This window comes from Dipodomys spectabilis, unplaced genomic scaffold (genome assembly GCF_019054845.1).
Source record: "Dipodomys spectabilis isolate Male_0828 unplaced genomic scaffold, ASM1905484v1 ptg000145l, whole genome shotgun sequence".
In the NCBI taxonomy this organism is placed as follows: domain Eukaryota; kingdom Metazoa; phylum Chordata; class Mammalia; order Rodentia; family Heteromyidae; genus Dipodomys; species Dipodomys spectabilis.
Window position 1 is genome coordinate 17,088,559 of NW_024870822.1, and position 21,042 is coordinate 17,109,600.

Genomic DNA, 21,042 nt, shown 5'->3' on the forward strand with positions numbered 1-21,042 from the left:
ATAGTTGTATAGCTATAAAAATTCTGAGGATGATGAAATTTCTTCCAGCTAGGGGATTAGAGAAGACTTCATGAAGAAGTAAAATTTCCACTGAGTATGAAGGGGAAGTGTTTGGACAGAAGGAAATAAGAAGTAGGCATAGAAAGGGTGAGAGTAACAGGCAAAGAGGAAATGCCCTTGGGGTCACCAGATATCATTAGTATACAGTTAACCTTGATTGCAGCACAGGGCTTGTGGAAGAGCTAGTGGGATATAAGGTTATAAAGGAGATCTGTATGTAGCCTATTCATAGATGAACACTTAAATGTCTGGCTGAAAGATAGATGGTTTGTTCTGTAGGCACAAGGGAGCTGTTAGTGGGTTTGAGCAGGGGAGGTGCTAGTCTGAGCTGAGATTTAAAAAGGTTACTTTGGGCCCCAGTGAATTGAAGAGAATTAGAAGCAGCAGAGAGAGGAAACATTAAGAAACTAATGCCATCACCCAGTGCAGATGTTCTGAATGCCTGGAATAGCACAGTGTCAGTGGAGATGGAGAAGAGAGGCAACATGAATGCAGTCTGAAGATGCAGAATGACAGGACTTGGTGACTGGCTGGGCATGGGAGGTGAGAAGAGGCATCGGAGGAGAAGGAGATGACAGCATCTAAAGGGGAGTGGTGGTGTTCTGTTTTGGGCAGGTTGGATTTTAGCCATAGGTGAATTATTTACCTCTCACCTGTGCTAATTGTTCCCTACCACTACTGCTGCCATTCTCCATCCCCTTCTGGTATTCTTTTTATCACACAAACTTTTTGCTTCCTTTTACAATGAAGGTGAGTGAAAACCCCCAGTGGACCTTGTTTTATCTTCAGATTTCTGACATGCCCCTTAGTGTTTCTTAGTTCAGTCTCTCCAGTGTGTGCCCTCATACAGAGAAGTGTACCTGTGTATATGGGGTGAACATTGATTAAGTATCAATGTTCATGTTATATGAATACTTATGGTTGACAAAGCAATAAGGATAGTCAGAGTGTGGTGGCTTCACCACCCCCCTAGCTAGAATCACCAAGCAATTGACTCAGTGAGCTAAAAAGGTTATTAGAGAATAAAAGGTAGATGTTAGTTTAAATAATAAATGCAGCTGGAGCCATTAGACATAAGAAATGGAAAAGTCAGGATGATTTTTAGCTTCTATAAGAAAATAATCTTTGTTGGAAAGAATGATTGAATTTAAAAATATTTAGATGATATCGAAGCCAAGATGAATGTTTTATGGGTATTACGAATTAGAAATTCTAGGTCAAAGCCCAACAAAATACGCATCAGGAAATGGGTACTTGCAAGATGGGGGGTGGGCCAAGGGGAAAGGGATGGATGAGGGGTGGTGGAGAGAGGGGAAGTAGGGGAGATTGCAGTCAAGAATTCATTGCATATACCACAAAATTAAAAAAAGTAAGGGAAGGGGTCAGTTGAAGGAGGGGAGTAAGAATGTTGAAGAAAATGACACTGATTAAGATGCATTGTTGAGCTGTGGCTCAAGTGGTAGAGCACTAGTCTTGAGCAAAAAAGCTCAGGGACAATGCCCAGGACCTGAGTTCAAGCCCCCCCTACTGACAAAATACAATACGTTTTCAAAGTATTCTCATGATTAGCTGAATCTCAAAAAAAGGATGCATTGTATTCATAAACTGTTTTGTTAAAAAACACCTCCTTCATAAAACTACTTAAAGATAATTTAACATAACCCACCAAAAAAGAATAGATGCCATGTACTGGGTCCTTTCTTTGTATAGGTATTGCTCTAAGCATTTTATGTGTGATAATAAATTCAAATCTTACAAAACTTAGCAAAATAGCAACTTCCTTTTTAGATAGGGAAACTGAGAGGACATGTCCAAAGCCGGATAGTTCAGATGTGGCAGAGCCAAGATTTAAATTCAGGCTTTTTGTTTCCAAAGCCTGTACTATTAGCTACAGTATTTCCTCTGCCTTCATGATAGTTCAGCTCGCCTTGAAATATTATTTGAAGTTACTCTAGCTTATTGTACTCTTAATTCATAGAAGGCAAGGGCATTGTCTGCTTCCTCTCTGTGTCCCTGGTGGCCTACATAGTGTCTAGCGTGTGGTATATATTCATTAAAGACATGAGGAATGGATATCCCTCACTTTACCTAGTCTGATATGAAGGGAAGGTGGGCAAAGAGGTTTCTCATTCTTCTAGCATATGTTTGTTTCTAATGGTGCATCTAGAGATACTCTCTTTCACAGAGAGGTCTAGCGTGTGATGAAGTTAGACCTGTGACATAGGGTGTTACTGCATATAACATTCAGTAAATGTTGAATTATATTATTATGGAAGGAAAATTTGAAACCATAGGAAGGGAAAAGGCTGTGGGGTATAAAGCTGTAAAAGTGAGCTGTAGTCTCCCCTGTCATAGGGTGCCCTTTAGAGGTCTAAGATCATTATGTTGGTTCATGCAATGCTGTATTGTTTTGTTTGCTCACAAAATTTTTATTATGGCTGGCACATACAGAGAGAAATTCAGAAAGTTTGGAAAAGATTTTTTTTCCTCTTCTTTCTAATTATTCTTTTAAATGATAGATAAAAGAGGCTCGGAGAAAATGTTTCCCCTTCCTTCAACAGTTTCACACTTTCCCTTTTGTTTTTCTGGGCCATTAGATAGCCAATGGCTAAAAAGACCAGCGAACCAGCATTTAAGCAGCTACTTTATCCAAGATATTAAATGTAGCCAATTAAATCGGTATAGATTGTGAAGTTAGTATTATAATTCCTGTTATGCAAATATGAAAATTAAGGAGGAGGAATTTTCAGTAACTTGACTAAGTTCACAGAACTGAGAGGTGATAGACCCAGACATTAAACCTATTCTCATCTGGACCATTGAAGTAGCTTTCTTGCTGTTGGCCATTACAACACAAATCCCATATTCTTTTCATTTTGCCATGCAGCCTTCCCATTTCAATTCCTGTTATTTGTGACTGATGGTGGCAGTTTATGGCTGCAGTATCACATTAGAGTTGCTGGAACAAGCAGTGAATTTAAAAAATGTTGACCTGCGTGTTGTTTAAAGGCAGGGGAAGTTTGAATTCCTGAGTTTCTCCATCACAATTGCTGCCTGGTACTTATTTAAAGTACTTTTTAAAAATAGTGTTAAATTATTGTGAATGCTCTCCTCTCCCAGTATGGCCTCTCTATAATAAGTGGGACATACTGTTAAAAGGAACTTGATGAGAAAAATCTATGTGTTGTAGCTTTTTGAAAACTTGATTTTTCCACTTCAGAATCTTTATTTCAAGTTTTCAAATTATGCTTTTGACAAACATTTTATCCACTGGAGGGGCTAATGGGACCTCAGTCTTGTCAGAGTGGCAGAAAGAAAGGAATGTGCAGTGGTGTATTTTGTGAGTAGCCTCCTTTGCCTCCAGGGCTAGAGGTATAAAAGTCAGACAAGATGGGGATGGGACCACTCAGTGGATTCACTCCAGCCCAAACCTCAGCTTTCTGTAACTGTAATCAGATTTTTTTCTTTTCTTTTCTTTTTTTTTTTTTTTTTTTGTCGGTCATGGGGCTTGAACTCTGGTCCTGGGCGCTGTTCCTCAGCTCTTCAGCTTGAGGAGCATGCTTTACCACTTGAGCCACAGCGCCACTAACCTGTAATCAGATTTATCTAAGGGTTTCATTTTATTGAAATCATATAGTATTTACTCTTGATGTTTTAATTCTTTTATTTAATGTGATAATCTTTGAGATTCAGCTATGTCATTATGTTTCAGTAGTTCGTTCCTTTTTTAATTGATACATTTTATTGATGATATTCCATTATGTAGTCCTACTATAGGTTATCCATTTACCCATTATACTAGTTTTCTCTTAGATGCTTAACAGGTTGTCACAAATTAGTGGCTTAAAACAGCAACTATTTGTCTGTTCATAGTTGTAGAAGTCAGGAGTCTGGGTGGTATCAGCTGTGTTTTCTGTTCGGGACTTCATTAAGCCTAAATTGAGGTGTCAGATGGGCTGGAACCTTTCTGGAGACTGGAGTGAAGAATGTGCTCACTCAGATTAATATCAGGTTTTAGCTCATGAGATTGCAGGAGTGAAGTCCCTGCTTCCTGGCTGAGTGTGAGCCCAGAGTATTTCTCAGCCATTAGAGGCTGCTCTCTAGTCCTTACATATGGTCTCTTCCGCTTCAGAGTCAGTGCTGCTCCCTCCCTGTGCTTCCAGTCTTCCAGATTCCCCTTCTATATCAGTCAGAGAAATCTCTCTGCTTTTCAAGGACCTATGTTTTTATGTTGGATACACCTGGAGATAGAAGTTCCATTTTTGGTAGACTTTAATCTTTAAAATGATCTTTATGTATTTTGACATTTTAAGCATTTCTAGTTGTTGCTCTCATTCTGCTACTTGACTTCCCCTGTCCTGTCCTTAAGCCATCCAAACCTTTTCTTCTCCAGACCAGAAGCACTGTTATTTTTTGCCTTTATTTTTTATGTGCCCTGTAGGGTAGCATTAAGTGTACTCTCTGGAATTATGCATAATTGGATTTAAATCTCAGATATGCCACCTACTTTCTGTGATATGAGACAAGTTAATGTCTCTGAAATTTGTCTTCTGAGCTAAACCTGTAGGATTAATTCACAGACTAAATGAGCTAATGGATACAAAACAGTATGTGCTATCTGATACTGTTATTTCAATATTGTTACCCTTTTCCCATTTTGTTCTTTTTCTTCTGGATATATTATATTTTGCCAATTCCCTACTAAAGTATACTGTCCAGATTGTAGGGGTGCTTTAAAGAAGTTCACATAGTTCTTTTTGCAGTAATTCTCTTTTAAAAAAAGTGATTCCGAGGCAATGATCAGGGATATGGGTTTTTTGTTCAGGAATATTTATCAGTACACAATTTATGGCAAATGGCAAAATATTCAAAGCGATCTAGGTATCCCACAGCCGGGAATCAGTGCAATATGCCACATGCCTGTGATATTATGAAGCCATAAAAATTACATTTTCAATTAAAATTATGACATGGGAAGGGTGTCTGTTGCAGTATCTCCCTTTTCATCTCTAATTTTGCTTGAATTTTTACTGACTTTGGTGTTGATATGGCTGAGGGTTTGTCAATTTGGTTTATCTTTTCAAACACCTAGCTGCTAATTTCATTGATCCTTCTTACTGGTTGCCATTTTATTAATTTCATATATAATTTTTATTTTTCTTTCTGCATACTAAATTTGGATTTTACTTGTTCTGGCTTTTAAGACATTGGGGTGCATCTTTAAGTTATATTTATATGAGATCTCTCTGATTTTAATTAATATATGTGAATTAATTTTTTAATTAATGGCATAAGAGAAAAATTTTATTTTTCTTATAACGTGGCTGAGGGAGCCCAATCACATTCAAGGAAAGGAAGCAGCAAGGTTGCATGTCATGTAGAATGGAAGGTATTTTAACTGACAGCTATGGAGAATGCAAGGTGTTTCTTATGTTATTAAAGACGCTTTGTAACTGCAGTGGCTGAATACTGATTTAATAAAAATATCATCACTCATTAAAAATATTATTTTGTGTTATATAGGTATACCCAGAACAGACATTTATAATCTGTAGCTTTGCTTTGAACCAGAACTATTGTAAAGTTCCATCAGATCAAGAAGACACTCATCCAGGAACAGTCTGGAAATAGGACAGCAGCATTCCTCAGTCTGCTGATATATGGTACTGTGCAGGGGAGGGGAGAGTAGGTAATCTGTCAGGCTGGGTCATATGAAATTGGTCCTTCACAGTGTCCATTGTTATACGATGCACACTTGTTACTGGCTTTGATCTCTGTCACATCTTATCTCCATTCTTGGCTTTTCAACCCCAGATAGAATCTTTAGAATCTGACCTTAGTGATTTGGTTTTGTTTAAATTTAAAGCACAAATTCCTTAGTGTGAGAATCTCTGAGGTATCAAAGACCTCTTTTCAGATGCTCTTGTCTGGCAGTATAGACTTATGCTGTGTAGCTGCAGCACAACGAAGGATTTTTGGGCTTAAGTACATAAATGATTCGGTTATACAGCCTTTGTCTTTCTTGTTGTTGTTACAGAATCTACATAGGAAGATGTTGTGCTGCCATCTCCCATATACTAACTGCCCACTTTCTTTTTTTTTTTTTTTTGGGTCTGGTCATGGGGCTTGAACTCTGGGCCTGGGCGCTGTCCCTCAGCTCTTCAGCTCAAGGCTAGTGCTCTACCACTTGAGCCACAGTGCCACTTCCGGCTTTTTTCTTTGTTTTGCTTATGTGGTGCTGAGGAATCGAACCCAGGGCCTCAGGCATGCAAGGCAAGCACTCTACCACTGAGCCACCTTCCCAGCCCTAAGTGCCCACTTTCTAACTGTTCCTACCTTGAGGCCTCACTAGGAGGCTTTTCCTTAGGCTTTGTGAGATCTACCTGTCATATTTTGGGAGGCCATTCTCATTAGCCACTGACTCAAATTCTGAACCATTGAGAGGCCATCTAGTCTCTGAATTCTACCTTTATTTACAGTGCACAAAACATTTGCATGGTCCTGGTAAGGAACAGAGGAAGTTCAGAGATAAATTCAGTATCCTTCATAGAGCATTTCCTAAGTACTGCTACATTAGGCTCTGAGGCAAGAGTGGTAGAAAGAACATAGCCGAGTCACTTCAACTCAGCACCTATTAGGACCCACTGTGTACAAGGCACTGTGTAAAGCACTAAAGATAGATTTGGATGAGGTTCGGTCTTTTATGCTGAATCAACTTATAATCTGGTAAGATGGAGAATAGACAGATGTGTGAACCACTCACTGGCAACTGGAGTACATGCTGTCTCTGTAGCAGGCCCAGAGGACAGAGCAATTACTTCTGAAGTAGCCTGGCCATTTACTAGCCATGTGCTTTTAGTCAGTGCATTTAACCACCCTAATCCCCAAATGAAGATGTAATGAGTTAATCCACATGAAGCACCTAGAACAGAGTTTAATAGTCAATGAATATTAGCAGTCATTTCTCTTTTCCTCACCCCCTTCTCCATACCTCATTACACTTGAACCAGGGGTGTAGCATGAATCAGAAATGTTGAGGAATGGGTCTTTGAAGCTGGGATGCAAGGTTTTGTGGATAGTTCTACTGAGGAAAATGGCTGGAGAAGTGCAACAGGGCCATGTTTATGACTATAGAAGGTCTTTAACACCAGACAAAAGGAGTTGGGGTAGGTAAATGGAAGATGAAAGAATGACCATGTGTTTCAGAAAGAGCATTTTGGCAGAGCAGGGACTGATGAAGAGGAAGGAGCATCCAGAAAGTTGCTTAGAATACCAGAGAAGAAACAAGGGCAGAACTAGAACTTACCATATCCTCAGTATGGCAGAGGCTAAGGAAGAGACTTAGTTCTGCTCTTAGTCTGCATGCAGAGGCCTGTGGGCTTATGGAGGAACAATAATTTGAGCCACAGTCTGGCCCATGTTACCCATCAATTATAATATTTGAACATTGTACTCAGCTTCTGACCTCAAACCTGATCCACCATGCACACCAGCCCATTTAGCTGGACTCATTGCGTTTATAGGAATTGAGCATCTACATTAGATATAAGATCCTTCTTCACATGGGCACCAGTGACTTGCAGAGAACTAGGCAGTTGTGGAGCCTGACTGAAAAGGAGCCTTGCTACCGAGAGGCTAAGTATTTCAAATCACAACATTGAAAATTACCTTGATATTGATTGTATATAGAGACATGTTTTCCATAGGCCCTGTAATATAAAACAAGCAAGATGTCAAGGGAGATGAAAGCAGAAATATTTATTGAACTGCTTCTAAGTATCAGGAGCTGAGTTGAGTTCTTTGACATTCTTGATCTCATTCGAACTTCACATTCCTGTCAGGCAAATATTACTATGCTTATTTTACAGTGGAAAAACAAGGGAAGGCTAAGAAAGGGCAGGCCTTATGATCCCAGGTCACAATGTTTAGTATCAGACCTTTGAGCAGGCTCTTAATGTCCATGAGTCTCCTCCATTTTCTCATTAAAAAAATAAAAGCCATAACAAAGCCTGTCTCCAGTGGCTGCTTTATGGACCAAATAAGATATAAAGATGAAAAAGAGACAAGCATCCTCTGACATCCAGAGGCTGGTCCCCTACTATCTACTTTTAGTTCTTGGTATTTTTGTTAACTGAGCTAGCACTCACAGTTAGATCTCCATGTTCTCTTGTTGAAATTAACTATTTCACAGAACATCAACATTAGACAGGCCACTTTGTGACTATGGCAGATCAAGACAATATCCTCTGTAATCATGTCCAAGCCATAAAACACCAAGCATCCTCTGTGTAATGAATGACTGATCTGATATACTAATTATAGCTCTTTAGCTTTTCTTTAGTTTACCTTCACTATGGATAAGATTAAAATACTTAGTCTTCTCTCTTCAAATATGATAAAATATTGAGGTTAAACTTCTCATAAGGAGGAAGTTTATTGTGGTGCATGGTTTCAGTGCATGGCTATTTAGTCTTGTTGCCTTAAGCCTGTAGTAACAACGAAGTACATCATGGTGGAAGGAAGCATGTGGCAGAGGAGGCCTGTCCTCCTCATAGTGGCTGGGTGTGTGTTGTGTATAAGAGGGAGGGAGGGTAGACAGACAGAGGAGGGAAAGGGAAGGGAAGAAAGAGAAGAAGCCAGGGAGTCTATATCCCCCCTCAAGTACATCCACAGGGTCCTAACTTCCTTCTACTGTGCCATACCTTCTAAAGGTTATATCATTTTCAAATAGCATCCTTGGCTGGTGACTAAACCTTTAATACTTCTCCCTTTGAGGGACATTCAAGATCCAAGTGACAGTACATATTGTAGAATTGTCTCCCCCTCCAGCCTGAAGAAGTATAATTCAGTGCATACCTCTCCTTCTTACCTCTCCTAATACCACAAAATCAAAGCCCAAACTCCTTTTTAATTCATCAGACCCTCCATATTCTGTGTGTGCGTGTGTGTGTGTGTGTGTGTGTGTGTGTGTGTATGTTACATGATACTGGATCTAACTTAGGGCCTTGTGCATGTTAGGCAAACACTCTACAACTGAGCTATACCCAGACCTGTATTCATCCTATATTCATTGATTCTTTTTTTCTTTTTTTTTTGTAGTCAGTCGTGAGGCCTAAACTCTGGGCCTGGGTGCTGTCTCTCAGCTCTTCAGCTCAAGACTAGCACTCTACCATTTGAGCCATAGCACCATTTCCGGCTTTTTCTGCTTATGTGGTGCTGAGGAATCAAACCCAGGGCCTCATGCATGCAAGGCAAGCACTCTACCACTGAGCCACCTTCCCGGCCCCTCCATTGATTCTATATCAGTGAATTCAACTAACTGTGGAGCAAAAATTTGGGGGGAAAATGCATCTATACTGAACATGTGAAGACTTTTTCCTTGCCATTTTCCCCTAAACAATATAATCTAACAACTACATACATGCCATTTACATTATATTAGGTTTTATAAGTAATGAAGAGATAATTTAAAGTATGCAAGAGGATGTGTGTAGGCAAATAGTAATAAGTGTAGACTTTTTTTATACAATGGATTTGAGCATCCAGGGATTTCAGATTCTGAGGGATGAACCATGCTCCAGTATTCCCTTTGTGTGCTTTCTTCTTTTCAGAAACAATAAGCTTTTCAAGGTTTCAAGTCTCAAGAGTATTTTGGATTTGGGGACTCGGAGGGTTCAGCATGTGTTTGTTCCTGTTTCTGTGGTGTTGCTGAGTGGTTCTTCTGATCTTGGCAAGGCTTGCTTCCATGACGAGTACTGGCTGATTTTTGACTAGGACAGCTGATTCACTCAGCTGAGTTCCACATAGCTCATCATTCATCAGTCTAGTCTGGGTAAGTTCTCATGACTGTATCAGAGGACAGAGGGTAAAAATGGACACCAACACAGAATGGCTCTTCAGATCTCTCCTCATGTCACCTTTGCTAACATCCCATTGCAAAAACAAGTCACATGCATTCAGAGAACATGACTAACATGACTCTGAGTACAGAATCAAAGCTGGACAGTGAACTCTAAGGATGTGGCTAGGAGGACGTATGAAAGAGGAGCCTCAATCCAAGTAGCCTGTAATGGTGTTTTTATGTACATACCCTTTTCTGGAAATACCTTTTTTTAAAAAAAATTTTTTTATCCCAAAGTTTTTTTTGCTTTCTTCCTAAAGATTGTGACTTAAAAGAAAATATATTGATTGTAGCAGATCAGGAACTCAGAATAAGAAAAGTTTTCAGTAATTAGCTCTAAGAAGTAGTTATATAGCCTATACTTAAATGTTTCCCATAATGGAGATCCTATAATGCTTCCTTCAAAGATAGATTACTCCATTTTGGAATAGCTTTGTGTTTGAAAATTTCTCCTAAGGGGTGTGAATGTAGCTCAATAGTAGAGCCTGGACTATGCAAGGTACTGCATTTGATCTTCAGCACCATAAAATGTTTAAAAAAGTTATCTACATCTAGGACCATATTCCTTTTCCCTTTATTATTTATTTGTGTATTTATTGTTGTTATTTTCCTTTTTTATTGTAAAGGTGATGTAAGAAGGGTTATGATTACATAAGTCAGGTATTGTGTACATTTCTTTTTGAACAGTGTCACCTCCTACTTTTCTTCCAGATTTTCCCTTCCTGAGTCCACTTCCCTACAAGTTATATAGTTCATTTCCAACATAGTGTCTAGTGCGTAGCACTGCTGAATTAGTTCACCCTTTATCCCACCATTTTTGTGCTTCTCCCTACTCTCCCCAAATCAGATAAATTTACATACAAGACAAAAAGTACAGAAGTGAAAAAAAAAATAGTGACAAAAGAGAAAAACAGGGAAAAAAAACCACAAAAAGTAAAATAAAAAAAAACCTCATTTCCATTTCTTGGAGTTCATTTCAATAAGCATATTTTATATGATCACATGCTCATAGCTATTGAGTCCTTGTGATCCTCTCCTAAGAATATCCTCCTTTGGTCTCACTGTGTGAATGTTTAGAGTCCTGTTTAATTTATCCTTTATAGGACCATATTATATGCTTGATAATACTATTTTGCCATGTAGGACAAGTTTCTTGCATGAATATCCTTTGATTATGTGGAGTCATGTACACTCACCCTATTACTTCCTTATACAAATATGTTTTCGAATGAAACACTTTCTGTAGCAGCTTACTGGATGACATATGTTCTACGTGGTATACTTTTCTGGTTGTTTTGATATGGTTATTCCTTAATATTATTGACTTAAAGTATAAAGATGAGTCCCTAAAAGACTTAAGTACTCCAAATGGGGCATGGGTAGCACGTAAAATATGGGGACAAGTTCATTTTTTTGTAGATAGTATACTTCTAGAAATGCAGGCTTTCTGTTTTTGTTTTTGGGTTTTTTTTGACCTAGTTATGTCACACTACTGACTTAATTTGCACATATGGATCTTTAGGTATTCATTTTTGTCGGTCCTGCATCTCTACAACTGATTTTGTGAAGCTGAATATACATTTTAAGTTTCAACTTGTTTTAATTTGTTCATCTGAGTTTAGAGCATCACATTTCATGTAGTAGCTGCTTCTTCCAAGATTTACAAGTTCTGTGTCCAATAAGCAAATCTTCTGTCATTTATGCAGAGTATTTCTCAGAGGTTTAAACAGATCAGATATTAATGGCCATAACCTTATGGTGTACCACCAGATCCCTATGTATAAGTCAGGGATCCTTACAGGAAAAGAGGCCCAACCTTGGAATATTATTGGGACATATATAGGTATCATTCATTATTTTAGTGATAAAATTGCCCCATATTTAGCCAAAGGAACCCCTTCAAGTTGGCTTCTAGATCCTTTGATTGGTTCCATCATTCTTTGAATACTTTTCTACTATTACACAAGATACCTCTTGTAATCTCCTTGTCTCAGTCTTATAATCAGCCAGCTCTCTGAGAAGCCTTAGAACTTATTAGTTGGGGAATGGTTGATTTAGAAACAAAGATCTCAGCTCTGAGTATACAGTGGGCAAGTTAGACAGCATGTAGATGTGTGTACATGCACAAACACATTCATGTTTGCTTTTGTATACCTCTAACAAAAGGTGTGAGTTCACATCAATGTCCTAGGTGATTTTTCTTTTTTGTTTTTGTTGTGCTAGGCATTAAATTCGGACATAAGGCCTACCCTTAACAGTGAATACCAGGAAGCTTAAACATGACCTTGGGTAGGGAGAGGTGGGGGGTGGAATAGAGAGAGGAAGGGTGGGTCAATAGAATCATAATATTCAATGTACATATGTGAACATTGAACTGGGTAACTTGGAAGTATGGGTGAAGTTGGGAGAGATAGGAAAGAATGACAGAAGAGGTAACATTGATCAAGATACATTGTACTAAAAAACTGTAATGTTGAATTGAAACCCTTTTGCACAATTAGAGATAATTTTAAAAAATTTTTAAGATTAAGAATGAACTTTTTGTTTTGGTTGAAAAGTAACTCACACACACATATATGTAAAGTGGATAAATCTTAAGTGAACAACTTGCTGAATTTTGATATTTGTATGCACCGATGTAATCACCCAAATTAGGCACACTCCAGCAAGTCTCCCTGGTATCATTAGCCAAGATAACCACTATTCTAAACTTTGGCTTTAGATTAATTTAGACTATTTAATTCATGTCACCTTTTGTTATTAAGTAGTTTAAAACTCACAGAAGAGTTACAATGATAATACAAAGAGCGCTCTGAGCCCCTTTGCCTGGACATAGCATGTATAAACACTTCGTGACCTGTTGTGCACTGGTCTTCTCTCTGTGTCTGTGTTCTCCTCTGTGGGTGTCTTCATCTTCTGCAGTTGTCTCAATGACCTTTTTTTCCTTTGATCTAGGATCATGGGTTGCATTTAGTTGTAATATTTCTTTGCCTCCTTTAAGCTAGCTTTCCTTTGTGTTTTACAACATTTATATTTGCTTTGAAGAGTACAGGACAGTTGTGTTGAAGTTTTTTTATGTTCCTCAGTTGATTTTATATGGTTTTCTTCATGATTAGATTTCACCTATATTCTTTGACAGCAATTCTGAATAAATGAGGTTATTTCTGTCTTCCATGCATTGTATGAAAGGCAATCTGATGTCAGTTTATCCCATTATCTGTAATGGGTTCTTAGCATTCTAGTGTAAATTTGCATCTACCTCCTTTCTTTGTTTATAAAACTACCACTTATTACTTTTATCATTAAGAGGTAATATGTGAAGAAATACTTTGAGACTGTGTAATTATCTTGTTGCTTTTCAGACTTTTTCCTCCACATTTTGTTGTTGTTTGTTTGTTTGTTTGTTGTGGTAAAGGGGTTTGAACCCAGGGCTTCATACATGCCAAACAAGTAGTCTGCTGCTTAGGTCACAATCCTAGTCCTGCTTAGTAGTTTTAACATGTGTTAATGATTCTTCCTTGAATTAACTATTACTGTAATGGGTACAAAATTATCTTCTAAAGCAATTATTCATTTTGTATTTATGGTTTATGGCATCCTACTATGTGGAAGAGCTTTTATTGCCCCCCTATTTATTACTCAGTATGTACTCATGAGTTATACTATTGTCATTCATTTTGATACTCCAAATTCTACCTGCTGTAGCTGGTGGAGCCCTGTCAAGGTGGCTCCAGTGTCCATCGGATATGTCTCTGTCATTCTTTTATTTATTCCTCACTTCCAAGTTATAGGCTTTAATTGTTGTTTTCTTATCCCAACCCTGAAATCACCTATTTTGACACAGAGCTGTGATTTTTTTAAATTAAATAATATTTAAAATTCAAAACCTATATACTTAAGGGAACTCAACTGCTGCTATGGTATCATTATATCCAGGAAATTCCTATTGATTTAACTCAACCTGTGTGTGTGTGTATGGAACTGTAAATTCATATAAATGAATATGATAAATACCATACATATATAAAGATACTAGGATAATTCTTTTTGTTTTTGTGTTTTTCAAGAAGAGAGAAAACTACATTTATTTGAGCTAGTTAAGATTGCAATCCTAGAAAACACAAATTCAGACAATCTTGAAAATGTTCTTTTTGTTTTTAAACAAGTTATTTAGTCAAATTACTGTGTTTAAAAGTTACTAGGACTAGGGCTGGGAAGGTGGCTCAGTGGTAGAGCGCTTGCCTTGCATGCCTGAGGCCCTGGGTTCGATTCCTTAGCACCACATAAGCAAAAAAGAAAAAAATTGGAAGTGGCGCTGTGGCTCATGCAGTAGAGCGCTAGCCTTGAGCTGAAGAGCTGAGGGACAGTGCCCAGGCCCAGAGTTCAGGCCCCACAACCGGACCCCCCAAAAAAAGTTACTAGGATTAGTTCTTTTTTCTCCTTTAGAACAGTCATATTTTTATCTGAAATAAGTTTGGCCTATTTTGAGTTTCATATAAATAGAGTCATACAGTAATAGTCTGTGTCAGGCTTCTTTGGTTCAGTATTATTACCGCATTGCTGTTATTACCCATTGCTATAAAATGTTCTTTACTTTTTCTTTTTTGTGTGTGGCTAATACTTGTGCAGTTTGTGAATAGATACCATATGTGTGGTGCACAGCTGTGGGAGAAGTAGCGTGGAGCAGCTGGCTGTGCCTGGATAAGTCAGAGAAGGCTTTACATGATTTACCTAGGAAGAGAGTAGGATAGAATGCATGAATATGCATGTTAACAGAGAAAATATAATGTGGTGTGAATGGAACAAAGGAATACATGATTTGGGCTTGAGCGTTCACGAGTAGCAAGAAATGAATCCAGGAGGTAAACAGTATGACCAAAATACCTGAGAGAAACAACTTAAAAGGGAAATTGTTTATTTTAGTTCATCGTTTTGATGAATTTGGATCCATCATAGCAGGGAAGGCATGGTGGAGAAGAACAGGTCACATTATAGTAGCCGGGAAGGGACCATAGACCAACACATACCCTCATGACTTACTGCCCTCAACTAGGCACTACTTCCTCCCAATAATAATGACCTCATATGACTAAGAGATTAGTCCATTCATTAGGTCAGTACTGTAATGATCTCACTACCCTGGAAATGTCCTCACAAACATGGCATACCCAGAGGTGTGCTTCCCTAGACACCTAGCCATTTCTTAAGTGAATCAAGTTGACAGTCAAGATTAACTATCAAATCTTACAAACCATGCTCTGTAGTTTAGTTGGATTGTCTCATGTGTCCTTTAGAAATTCAGAAAGGCAGTCAAGACTGACATTGTTACCTGCTTTTACTACCTGAAAACATTGAGGTCCTAGAGGTTAAAATGCCTTGCCAAAGGTATCAGAACCAGAAATTGGAGGACCTAGGATTTACCTGGCTTCCTGGCTTGGCATCTCTTTCTCTTGGGCATATTGACATTGTTAACAGAGTCTTCTAGAAAGTTGTCTGCAGCTAGGCAGTGAGTAGATGCTGACAGGAGCAATTTGAAACAAATGGTCATTTACACAATCTTGTTGAAGGAGGATAGCACTGGGATTTTGTGGCCTGTGGCCTCTAGTTTTCTGACCTCTATGCTAGTTCACAGAGCGGGAAGCAGTGGGGAACTCCGAGTTTCAGGCTCTGCATTGGCTTGATAAAAATCTATTTATCACTATCTCACTCATTAATTCAGAGCAGCCTCTGCTGCTGCTCCTGGCCTTTGTCAGTGGCTTATTTCTGGAAGCCCTGTTCCTTGAGGCTGGTCAGCTCTGTAATCTCCAACCTCAGGGTGAATCCCAGCAGATCAAAGACAGGTCTTTTCTTACTCTGCGTCTTTTGAAAGGAAAGAACTAATTTTTAAAAAAGAAAGTTAACATGATGCAGCAGTAAAGAACATTAGTTTGGAGGTAAAGCCAAGTATCCTTGGCTTTACTTTTGCCACTGCCACCTTAACACGCTGTGGCACATATTTAGTATGTGTGAGGCTCATTCTCCTTATGTCTACAATGAACAAGGCCAAACCCACCTGAAGAAATCATTGAGATGATTAAAATGTGGTAACATGCCTTGGTATGACACCTGGTACACATGCGTCCTCCATAGATGAGATTTTAAATTATTGCTCTTATTGTGGCTACCATCCCACTGCTGCTGCCACCACAGTTAAAGCATGTTTGGAAAATAGAGAAGAGAACAAAAATACCTTATAATTCTACCACCATGATGCAGCTGATAATTTAGTTCTATTTCCTTTAAATCTGTCCCCCACCTCTGCTATTTCTAAATATATCAGATTTTATAACCAGGTGAGGGGTTTTTCTTTCTTTGTGGTGGGAATGGCATTGTTCTTATTTTAATAGATTTCCCCCCCCCTGATTTTAAGAACACTATGTAAAATTCGAGAAGTACAAAAAGAAAAAGGAAAAAACTATCTTCATAATGCCAATGTCATCCCTAGACCAGAAGCTTCTGATAACATTTTGATATATCTCATTCCAGTCATTTTTATTCATGTTTATTATAGAGTTGAGATAACATATGTATGATTTGTATGTGACTTTTCAGTCCAGGTAATATGAGTATTTTCCTACTATTCTAAGTATCATTTTCCAAGTCTGCTTAATAGTCCTTCAAATATCTCATACACAAATGTTTTCTTATTGGTACACATCTAAGTTTTTTAGCATTTATAACTGTAAGCTGCTTCCTATGACTGACCAAAGGAATCAGTCTGAGTCCAGCCAGGAAGCTTACAAGGTACCTGTACTGTTTATATGGCTCTGCGTAAGACATAGTAGGTGTACTCAGAGCCAGCCTCAAAGGTGGCCAGGAATGGGACTATTTACCAAGAGTAAAATGTGTAAGGAATCCTTTGCCGGACACTGTCAGGAAGTTCACATAAAGATGCTTTTCCCTTTGGGATGTGGGATCAGAGACGTACTGCTCTGCACAGGAAGAAGCCCACAAAGTCTTGCTACTCTTTCTCATCTACCTGAATACAAAATGGCCTGCCCTGCACAAAATGCCTTGTGAACCAGTTTCATGACTGTCAGGGCCTCTAGTAAGAAACTTTGAATTACTTCTAAGTGGTTTTCACTAGGGAAGAGTGAGAAACATCAACAAAAGAACTCTTGTGAAAACCAGGAGAATCAGAATGGCTCTAGTTGTTATTGTTTGTTTATTTGTTTTCATTTTATTTTTAGAATTACTGGGTTTCATATACAACATGAAGCTTTGAAATGCATGCACATTGTAGAATGGCTAAGTCACAATTAATATGTATTAATTCACATACTTGCATTTTTGTGGTGAGAACTCTACTCTTAACATTCTTTAAGAATACAATATATTGTTATAAATTGAGTCATTTGCAACACTATGGATGAACCAAAGAACATCATGTTAAGTGAAGCAAATCAGGAACAAAAAGACAACATATGACTTCACTTAGGTGGAACCTCTTGTGTGTATCAAAGAGTTGATCTAATAAAAGGAGAGGATAGAATGGTGGCTGTAATCTTAGTTTTGACATGCTGTGGAACATGAGACCTCTTCTTTGTCTTTTCCAAGCTTCCATTTACTTGTGGTAATATCCATGATCTCTAAAGGCTCTTCCCACATTAACATTTCAGAGTACCTACAAACTTCCTTGTGCGGGGAGCTAAAGTGAGTATCTTGGTAAAGATAATGGGATGCCTTCCCAGAGTCAATTCATACCTAAGGATCCACGTATGCTTTTATATCCCCAGTCACTTTCTCCTTATAGTAATTGGAGCACGCAGAGACTAAATGACACAGAGTGCCTATCAGTGGTTAGACCCACTGGGCTCAGAACTCTAAATGACTCTCTTTTATGTATTAGGTATTCATTCTTTAATGTACTTAGTATTTGAGTCATTGTTTAATTTAACAGATACTGAGCCTAGGCTTTGTACATACCATCTGTGCAGCACAGAGGCTAATAGAACAGTTCTGTCCTCAGGTGCATGCTGTCTTAAGGAGGAAGCAGGAAGAAATGTTCTACCATATTATTCAAAATGTATTGAGCAAAATGTCAGAAGTACCCTGGGTTTTTCCTGGGGGTTTCAGTCAATGCCTTAACCTCTTAAATAATGAGTAGAGATTTTCTAGATAGGCAGTAGAGGAAAGGGCATTCTGGGTAGAGGAACAAGTACATGCAAAGATGGAAGAGAGGATGACGTGTTCCCAGATCTGCAGAGTTTGTGCTGCTGGAAGGGGTGAAAGGGAGAGGGAGCCAATGAGGAAAAGCATTTGTCTGCAGGCCAGTGTGTTTCTACTGAATTCTGTGCTCATTTTATCAGTCCAGATGAGAGTGATAGTCTTTTTAGTTCAGTTTTCAAAAACTGTTTCCTTATTGCCTTATCTTTCCATTTTTAAAGTAACATATGCTCATTATAGAAAGTTTGAAAAATACAAAAAAGTAAAAAGAAAAAAATCACTGGTAGTCTAACTGGCTAAAGACAACTTCTTTAACATCTTGGGGCATTTCCATTCAATTTTTTTTCACACTCTTTTTTTATGTAGCAGTCAAGATGGTGTAATTATAGTTTTAACCTTTGTACATAGTACTCCTAAAACTTTCCAAAAATGGGTGCTAAATGTCATTAGAAAATAACTGTGATCACAAAAAATGCTGGCTGTAATATCTATACAGTTTTTCTTTAACATAATATTTTTTATTTCTTTTTACAGATCTCTTGTGGCTCAGAACATAATTTGGCAGTAATTGGTAAGTAAATTTTTTCCTCATGCTTATTCTGAAACTCATATAACAGAATTGGAGGAAGACCTTTGGTTAACCAAAAGCCAGGATGCATTTATGTGTGAGTGTGTTGAGGAAGATTTGGGGAAGTAGAGAGACCTTTGTTGCACCAAGTTTATTAGAAAGTCCCTGTCCCTTTTCTGAAATTTCCACCCATAACATTGAGCATCTTTTAAAGTGGCCTTTACGCACCGGGGAGTGGCATTTGAGGATCTTAAAGAATTCACAGGGCTACCTAGTAAGACCCTGTCTGAAAAGCAGGCAGACAAACAGAAAGAACTCACAGGCTTGGGGAGGCCATATACAGTTAGACATGAAGATGGGTATTAGATTGGGCTGCTTTTGATTCTTTAAATAAGTTCTTTTCTTCTAAGTTCTCTCTTCCTAGTTTGGCTCTTTGGAAATATGGGGCCCAATTCATTGTACTTACTACCTTGTATTTAGGTCAGACCTCTGGCTTATTGAGACTTCCTTTCAGTTTCTGTGTTTTTATGTTTTTATGATTGGACCTGTTTATTCAGGAAACTGTTTTTATTACTGACAGGTACATTCAATCTCTACCTCCTCTAGTACATTGGAGAGACTACTATCTGATTAGCACCAGAGTGCCTCAGATAGTGTAGGCTTCCAGATACTCCACTGTGAATTTGGGCAAGGAATTTAATCTCTCTATGCCTCATTTCTTCATCTTTAAAAGAGAAGTGGGTGTAGTTTTTTTTTTTTTTTTTCTGTTGGTTGTGGGCCCTGAACTCTGGGCCTGGGTGCTGTCCCTCAGCTCTTCAGCTCAAGGCTAACACTTTACCACTTGAGCCACAGCGCCATTCTGGCTTTTTTCTGCTTATGTGGTGCTGAGGAATTGAACCCAGGGCCTCATGCATGCAAGGTAAGCACTCTACCACTGAGCTACCTTACCAACCCCTGGGTATAGTTTTGCATGTCTATAATCCCAGCACTCAGGAGACAGAGGAGATTGTGAATTTAAGGTAAGCCTGGGCTATATAGTAAGACCCTGTTTCAAGTCAAACAGACATATAGACAAACGGACAGATGTAGGGATGGCAACATGCCTATCTCATTGTATTGTTGTGAGGGCTAAGTGAATTAATATGTGTAAAGTGGATAGAATGATATTAATGTTCTAGTAAGGGCTTTAGAAATGTTAGTAGTTATTACTTAATGTTATGATTTCAACGAATTGCCTTTTCTTAGCATTAATTCTTCCCTCTGTTAAATACAGAAGCTAGATTTCCCTTCAGTTCTGGTATTTTAGGACTCATTACATCCTTATTACTGCTTGCCTTGTGACAGTGCTTTCTTTTCTGGTCTGTTTCTCTCTCCTATCCTTTGACTAGAAATTTCTGGAAGGCAAGGCCCCTGTGTTTACAGGCGCCTCTGTTTTCTTCTCTGTTCACTCCCCCCAGGATTGTGCCTGACTCTCAGCATAGCCTCACACACTCTTCACTTGAGCTAGACTGGCTTAGCTACAGAGAATGGGAGTGGTTTGTAGCACCATTTGTAGGCCCAAATGTGATGTGCAAAGAGGCAGAACCATGGACAGCAGAGGAGCAAGGCTGCGAGAGGCTGCCCAACTGTCAAAGGGGTCAAAGGGGCTGGAGACAGAGAAACAGAAAGTGTAGCAACAAACCTGACTACTTGGTAGCAGAGCCAAATACTTTATATGGGCCCCTGTGTAATTAAGACAAGCTAATCAGAAAACCCAAAGCCATTATCTAGGATGTTCCTGTTCTGCTCTGCTGCTGCTCCTGCCACTGGACTAGGAGAGGTAGCTTCCTCTGAGAGTAGCACAAACATACAAATGGAAGGAATCTCAGTACATGAAAACACACACAGCAGCAGAGAGAGGCCCGAGCTGAGCTGATACAGGCAGCAGAGGGCTGTGGAAAGCAACTACAGTAGACATACAGCCTTGGTTCAAACTGGCTCAGCTCTGTGTGAGCTCCCGTTTCCCCCTTCATCTAGGTAATGGGGATAATAATTCCTCCTTGCAGGACTGTGTGACAATCAAGTATAATAAAGCATATGAAAAGCCTGGCATTCCTTTGTTTCTCATTTCTCTTGGTGTGAGAGGGAAGAAAAGGGAATTGTTCCTATGAAATACTTCTTTGAAGGGAAAGGAAAATGATGACATTCTGTGAAAGGTGTATGGAGACTTATCCAAGTGAGTAGAGGCAATGAAGAACAGGACAGAGGGCTGGGATGCAGCTCCATGCTAGAGCGCTTTCCTAGCATTAGCATTTATGAGGCCCCCGGT

General features: G+C 38.8%; 1 protein-coding gene across 4 annotated transcripts in view; it reads left to right on the top strand.

The window, feature by feature from the left end:
- Positions 1-21,042, top strand: part of Sergef (secretion regulating guanine nucleotide exchange factor) — a 218,975-nt gene that overhangs the window by 109,360 nt on the left and 88,573 nt on the right. For all 4 annotated transcript variants that reach the window (XM_042691605.1, XM_042691608.1, XM_042691607.1 and 1 more), the window contains one exon: positions 18,701-18,737. In XM_042691605.1, the coding sequence (XP_042547539.1) occupies positions 18,701-18,737 (37 nt within the window). The remainder of the gene's footprint in view (positions 1-18,700; positions 18,738-21,042) is intronic.